Below are 7,744 nucleotides of genomic sequence, written 5' to 3'. Positions count from 1 at the left end.
GATGGGTGGCGGTGGTGTATGGCGGATCATAGCGGGTGGCCTAAGGGGGTAATTTTTTTTCTAAGTTATTTATTATTCCTATAAAATAGATTTCTTAAATCAATAGATTTCTTAAATCACTAATTTTGGAATTCCAGTTCCAAATATACGAATTCTCTGAATTCTCTTTCCCACTAATTTTGCAAATCCTAGAAAATAGTAACCAATTGCTTCAGCATCGTCCCTGTTTCTTCTTAAACTGAATTCTCTTTCTCACACCCACCATCACCGTATCCTGTGGCAACAACCGCTGTCCAAAAATCTCCAACTTTTTGCCCCTAAACCTTCTTATTTTGCCCCAAAACTTTCAAATTTTGCCCCAAAATCTCCAACTTTTGCCCCAAAATCTTCAAATTTTGCCCTAAAATCTCCAATTTTTGCTCCAAAATCTCCAACTTTTGCTCCAAAATTTTCAAATTTTGTCCAAAAAAATTGCTACAGTTTAAATTTTTTTTTCGCCCCCGGTGAAAAAAATCCTAGTTTCGCCTCTGCCTCCATCGCTCCTTGAACGAGTCCAGATTGAGAGGTAATAAAAGTAGTAGTTTATATGGAGGTATATCAAATCCATACCTAATTCACTATAACTTTTCAAATTTCATCAGAAAATGAAGTGTTTTAATTCCTAATTTATTGATCATAATATTAATATTAATTTGCGGTATTGAGATTTAAATGAAGGGTTTCCTTACTTCCTCTTTTTCATCATGTTTTCCCCCAATTTCTCAATTCAGTCTTCAAACTCACGCAAAATGTAACCTTTTTACATAAAGCTTGTAAATTTATGCTCAATTTTTGATGACTTATTAATGGGGTTTCTGGTGTTCTTCATTTATTTTGTTTAGGCATGAATAAGTGATTAGGGTTTGAGTGTTTGTTCCATTAAACATTGACTGCAGTTAAGGTGTGGTGTCAATCACAATTGTTAAACAAAAATAGGTACCAGCTACGTAAAAAAATTTCAGGTGTTTTAATGCAAATGTAAATAAACTACAGGTACCAACAGCGTAATTTAAAAAAAAAAAAAAAAAAAAAAAGTGTATAACCATTGTGCCTTGACCCTTATCTAAAAAATAAAAGTAACTCTGTTACGTATGTAAAACAAAAAACATACTGTAGAAAACTACCGAGTCAACTGGTACCATCAGGATCAAAACCCGTTTCAACGTTGTGGTCCGACCCGTTTACTGAGTCACACCCACCCTGCAAAGAAAACCTCCCATTCTGATACTCTTTACTTGTAGATCGCTGGATATATTTATTAGTAACAGAAACAGCAAAAGATGGATCAGAGTGAGACAGTTATCGTTGTGGACAGGAACACCTTGGCAAAGAGACCCGGCGTTCTTCTCATCGGTTCCTCCGGCGTCGGAAAACGCACTCTTATTTCTCGTACGATCTTTTAATCTCATTTCTATCTTAATTCTTCGCTCGTATAATAGATTTTATTCACTCAATATTCTATTGATGTAGAGCATTTTAAGAATTAGGTTAAGGTTTTTTTTTTTTTCAATTCGGGTAGTTTTAGTCATTATTTCATTTTTTGCTATCTTCTTGTTGGTTGATCTGTTTCCCTCTGTTCAATCTATCTATTATCCTATTAATCCTGAAAATTTATCTGTAATTTTTAATCGATATTTTGATGTTTTAGCCCTACATTTATTCTATTGTTACCTTTCATTATTTGGTTTATCATTATTATTCAGTTATTGTAAGTTACACTACTTTTGATGCCTATGATCATTAGATGCTGATACCAGTTACCAAACTCTTCATCCTCAATGTATATTATATACTCCGTATTTATATAGTTTATTGATTATTGATATTCTTATATGATATAACACACAAGTATAGAAGTCGTTGTGTCCGATGTTACAAACTAAGCTGATTAGCCCAAATTTAGTTTAATTGTAGAATAGAGCTTGTTTGAAACAATACCTACGAAGTTAAGTAGTATCACGTACTTCTTATTTTTCATCTGATTTAATGTCATTGCATTTTTAACTGTAGAAAGTACTAACCTTTGGACACACAACAATAACAACAACAAGAAAACCCAATACCACATAAGTGGTGTATGGGGAGGTGAGATGTAGACAATCCTTCACGTATCTGAGAATAAAGAAAAGTCATTTCTCCACCCAAAGTGAACACACTCTCAAAAGTAGATAAAGTCATCCATCTCTCTATTCGACGGATAGAGAGATTGCTTCCGAGTGGACCTTCGGCCAATAAGTAGGGAAAAAATTATAAAAAATAAAATAAAAATCAAAAATAAAATTGAGACGCCATGAAAATGGTAAAATCAAATTTTCATGAGTTTTAAATCCTGCCTGAAATTTAATTTAGGCTCTAAGAGTTGGTCAATAAATTAACGCTTGTTGTCGACTCAATAATTAGAGCCGTTTAATCTTTGGAAAGTGTTTATTTATTAATTAAATTTGTATGATTTACTCTGTGTAACACATATTTCTAACCAATATAGCTACTTGAATGTTGCAGGCTTATTATCTTCAGAATTTGAAGATGACTTTGACACCTCTTCAGACATTCTTGCTTATGGGTAACCTAATTAATTTATAACAAAATAGTGGAGATTGTGGTTACTAGTTATTGTATATTGTTTGTGTTAGTTGATAGTTTGCTTGTGCTTATGTTTGTTCTGCAGATGGAAAATCAACACAAAGTATTACACAGCTGATGTGGCCCTGTGGATGGCTCATTTGTATAATCAGTTTTCAATAACAGGGGTGCCGATGTTCGATCAAGTATCTGCACTAGTCATGGTTTTCGACCTCAACAATGTTAGCCTTGATTCATACTTATCCATCCATATAGTTTAATGTTAAAGTTTCATCATATGATCAATGATAGAGAATTTTTTTTGCATGTAGCTATCGTCATTTTCTGAGCTTAAGAAATGGGTTTCACACAATGATATTAGGAACTTTGAGATATTATTATGCATCGGGAACAAAGCAGATCTTGTTCCCGGTCATCCAGCCCATGTTGAACACAGAAGACGTCTGTTGAATCTTGGTGAGTCAGCAGAATCTGGTATATCTGAAACTGAAGGAAGTAGTTTATTGGGAGATGAAGAATTGTCATCTTTGGATATTAAGAGGTCTTGTATGGAATGGTGCCTGGAACATAACATTGAATATATTGAAGCTTGTGCTTCAAATTCTCGGTTTGACAAATGTAAACAAGAAAAATACAATTTGAATTTTTATTTTTTTCTTATGAGTTTTAGATTCCAGGCTTAATTAGTTATCATCTGCTACTTTTAGGTTTGTCAGTTGATGGTGATTCCCAGGGTGTTGAGCGACTTCTTGGGGCTTTATCTGCTCATATGTGGCCCGGAATGGTGTTGAAATCTGGTGATACTATCAAACAACCTTCACTACCCGATCAAGAAGGTTTGCATACAACATATTTACCAACAGTTTACTTATAAATGGGTTTACTTGGGCTGTTTTTATCTCTAATGTGAATTTTAGCTAAATAAGTAAATGGTCAAACGTTGCATAAAGTGTATATTTTAAACCATAAAGTATCTAAAATAATTGATTTAAAGGAATAGAATAGTTTTTTACTTAAAAAAAAACAAACTTTTTGAACTGGAGTTTTTGGCCGAACCAGCCATACCCATTTGATCACCACACAAAGGTTTACTCAAACCAATTTTGACCGGTGATCCAACCCAAATATCCGCCCCATTTTCCCACTACTTAATGGTTTCATGCCGGAATGGTGTTAAAACCTGGTAATACTATAATGAAACTTTCACCATCTGAGCAAGAAGGTTTGCATACAACATTGGTACTTCGTAGTGTGTGCAATTTGGACCAGTTTACTTATTAATGGGTTTATTTGGGATATTATTTATGTTCAAACTTGAATTTTACCTAAAAAGTAACTTGTCAAACGTTGCCCAATGTGTATAATTCAATTTTACAATATCTAAAATCATGAAGTTACATAAATAGATAAATAGATTATCATCAAAATTAATATAAAATTACACTTTTTGAACAGGTGTTTTTGGCCAAACCAACCAAACCCATTGACCTCACAAAAGTTTACTCATAATGGCCAGTGATCCAACCCACATATCTGGCCCATTTTCCCATTACATATTAGTATTTCCACATCTTATTTGTGAAGCCACTTATTGTTTCCCATTTCTCTATAGATTCATCAGACGAAGAAGAACCTAACTACGAATTTGAGTATGAGATATTATCAGCTGGATCTGTAGAACCATGGGATGATACAGATGTAGCATGGGTTTCTGCAACCGATAATGCTCCACCCACAAATAATACAGAACCCGTTGGGGTAGATATGCAGCCATCAACATCTCAATCACAATCACAATCACACGAAGAGATTGAAATTGAACGAGAACGAGCAATACCTGAATCACTTGAAGCTGATGAAGCTACTGACGAGGGTGGTAAGCTTTTCGAAATTGAGGATATGGAACAGTTGATGTCTGAGATTGGAAATATGCGCGACAGCTTGAGGTTGATACCCGATTTTCAGAGAAGGGAAATGGCTGCAAATCTGGCCATGAAAATGGCTTCGATGTTTGGCGATAGTAGTGGTGATGAAGGAGATATAGAGCACTAAGTGTGGGCCATAGCCTAAAACAACACACTGTAAGCGCTTATACTTTGACATATAGTAATGTGCTCTCATATATGAGTCTAGATATGTTTCTCGTTTCGTCGTTAGAGATGCTGAAAAACTTGTAAACTAAGTTAAGATCCTAAATTATGTGTACATGCTACCTGCCTGGATCAGGCTGATTTTCTTCTTTGAAATATATTAACTCATTGTTTTATGTTAAGTTTCTAAATTTGTAATGTTAATGTTTTGATATTATGAATATCACACATTACCTTCTGTCATGGGTTTGGTAAGACATTTAGATTTTGATAAAGGTAAACATTAATCTAAACTCATAAATGGTGTAGCTTCAATTCAAAACATGGATGGAGAACCCTCTGTTAGGTGAGTTTGTAGCAGATGCTGATCTCCCTTTTGCATAAACTGAATGTATGGTCAAACTGTGCAGTTGCTGTTGCGAGTTTTCTAATAGAGAACTGCGATCCAAATGTGTAGCTATTGATGTGATTTTACTCTAATGAAACTGCAATTAGGTTTTTGTAGGAATATTATCCTTATTTGTTAAATGTTTTAGTCATAGAAGCACAGTTGTGGCTCATGTCAACTGAGTTTTGGTCCTTTTGGAACTAGAAAGGTAAACAAATCGAACGTCTAATTTTTTTTTTCCTTTGAATTTCTTGTCAGCTAATGAACAGAGCTTCAGCTTCTTTTTTTCCCTGATAGATCTAATAACTTCCACCACTTGTGTTAACAGATCATTGGTACCAGGGTATCCTGATTTCATGGGATCGAGGGTTCGAATCTAGGGTGATCATTTTCAGATTGTGTCTTGTGGGCAGTTAACTTAGAGTTTCTCGTAGGGGGTTTTCTCTAGATTATGCTTTTTTTTTTTTTTTGGCAAAAATAGTAGTGTATATATATATATATATATATATATATATATATATATATATATATATATATATATATAAAGATCAAATGATCCGGAATTAGAACCTTTAAAACAGTTCTGATGAACTGCATACAGACTCGTACAATAAATCGAGACCAACCACATTAGAGGGCTAAAAACAAACACCATTACACAAACATCACCGGATATAAACATACAAATACATACACCCGACCCAAACCCAAACTCTGCTTCCAACACACATCGAGAATCGTACTTCATCCACGCCCACCGGGCAACCCAAGAACACTAAACCCGAGACCTAATTTTCCGAAGCCAAGCAAGTCAGCAACGTCGGCAACAACATCGGGCCCACCTAATTTTCCGAGACCTAGAATATGCTTCTTGACAGTTGCCCATCACTACTATTTACTACACCTAATCAGCAGTTTGATCATAATAACGTGACTTACTATAAGCTGACTCGTTAAGATTTGACAAAATAAGAAATCTTTATTATTATATTAATATATACACCATAACAAAGAAACGGATGAGACTCTTGTAAGGATATCAGTTTTAATTTGTAAACTAGATGTTTACATGTTTTAAAGTACAAGTAGATGTGTAGTAATATGGGTTGGTTAGTGAATATAATATTGTTACCACTGTTTAAAATTATTAGGGGGCCTTCAACACCTTTCATGTTGAATGCTTTTGAAAGGGCCAAAGTTTCTGTGAATTCCCTAGTACGATTTGAAAAAAATTCACTAACTATGCGGTCTACTGGAATTGGTCTAAAATGTATTCTCAACATTGTCATTCATATATTGTCCTCGAGCAGAACGTGTAGCTAATTATTTTAACCGCTTATCAAGGATGTTGCAAGAAAATCCTTGAAGGGGGTGACTTGGAGCACTGCCAAGATCTGGGGGTTATTTCCAACCTTTGATAGTACTGTCAACATCATTGCGAATTGAATTTTCTCTTAACGTGTGTGTGAGTGACAAATGAGAGCATTCGATTTCGATATCGCCGTTCAAAAAAAGGGGCCGACTGCCCCCTTACGTCCCTTCTTTTATTCGCGTCTCTACTATGTTGATTATTAAGTGATACTAGTCTGAAACCAAGTTGGAAAAAGAGTCCTAAGCAAATGCAGATCTTTGAATTTGTTTAACTTTGTTACATTTGAGAACATGATCAACCATCTCTATGTCAAAACCTTATTGCTGAAATTAAATACAAAATTGTCACTTATGGTATGTTTGAGAACTAGGCTACCGAGTCGCAAGGGTTTTTTATGATCCATGGATTCGAAAACCTGATATTCCTTTTTATTTTAGTGGGAAAGCCAGAATTGCCACTCCACTGTCACCGCATATTTCGAGCTTATGATTTTGATAAGCTTTGTTTTGCAGTTGATTGAAAGTAGAGCTTATTAAAACCATAAACTAACTTATAAAAATAAAACTCACAAAAAATTAGCTCTTATTAACTAACTTATAACCAGTGTTGCAAAAGTCGGCCGACTTGGCTGACACGTCGGCCGACGCGTCGTTTTTTAGGCATGGCCGATGCGTCATTGTTAAAAAGTCAGTCAAAGGTAAAAAGTTGGTCAAAGTCGGAAAAAGTCGGTATATATACTTATCCATGGATTGGTCCACTATATAGGGGCACGATCCATGGATAAGCTTAAAAGGAGTACAAACTGGATAAGCAAAATAAAAATTTTTTTTTTTGAATTTTTTTTTTTACATTCATAAATCTGCATTAAAATGCACCTCTAATCAATTTTTTTCATAAAAAAAAAAGTTCAAAATCTTTCAAAAATCGATGATGAATGGTAAAATTAACAATTCATCGGGTTAATTTATCATTCATCTTGTTTACGATTAATGATAAAATTAATCAATGCTAAAACAAACCAGATGAATGGTTAAATTAACCATTCATCTGTTTTTTTTATCATTCATCATAAACAGATGAATGGTTAAATTAACCATTCATCTGCTTTTTTTTAGCATTGATTAATTTTATCATTCATCGCGAACAAAAATGAATGATAAATTAACCAGATGAATGGTTAATTTTACCATTCATCATCAATTTTTACCATTTATCATCGATGTTTACCATTCATCATCGATTTTCGAACGATTTTGTTCAAAAACTTTTTAA

The 7,744-nt window shown here is 34.2% G+C and overlaps 1 protein-coding gene across 1 annotated transcript; it reads left to right on the top strand.

Annotated features, from left to right (window-relative positions):
* The first annotated feature begins 1,161 nt into the window (after positions 1 to 1,161).
* LOC139862360 (uncharacterized) lies at positions 1,162 to 4,935 on the top strand. Its single transcript, XM_071850953.1, has 6 exons — positions 1,162 to 1,428; positions 2,542 to 2,602; positions 2,708 to 2,843; positions 2,934 to 3,240; positions 3,330 to 3,458; positions 4,235 to 4,935. Exons 1-6 carry the CDS (start codon positions 1,320 to 1,322, stop codon positions 4,672 to 4,674), a joined length of 1,182 nt encoding a protein of 393 aa, XP_071707054.1. The 5' UTR covers positions 1,162 to 1,319; the 3' UTR covers positions 4,675 to 4,935.
* The last annotated feature ends 2,809 nt before the right edge of the window (positions 4,936 to 7,744 follow it).

The sequence above is a fragment of the Rutidosis leptorrhynchoides genome, chromosome 8 (genome assembly GCF_046630445.1).
Source record: "Rutidosis leptorrhynchoides isolate AG116_Rl617_1_P2 chromosome 8, CSIRO_AGI_Rlap_v1, whole genome shotgun sequence".
NCBI lineage: Eukaryota > Viridiplantae > Streptophyta > Magnoliopsida > Asterales > Asteraceae > Rutidosis > Rutidosis leptorrhynchoides.
The sequence above is the reverse complement of the archived record's forward strand: the minus strand, read 5'-3'. Positions and strand labels throughout refer to the sequence as shown.

Coding starts and splice junctions, on each gene's coding strand:
- LOC139862360 (XM_071850953.1), top strand. CDS start 1,320: ATGGATCAGAGTGAGACAGTTATCGTTGTGGACAGGAACACCTTGGCA. Junction 3,241..3,329: donor AAATTCTCGGTTTGACAAAT/GTAAACAAGAAA, acceptor TGCTACTTTTAG/GTTTGTCAGTTGATGGTGAT. Junction 3,459..4,234: donor TTCACTACCCGATCAAGAAG/GTTTGCATACAA, acceptor ATTTCTCTATAG/ATTCATCAGACGAAGAAGAA.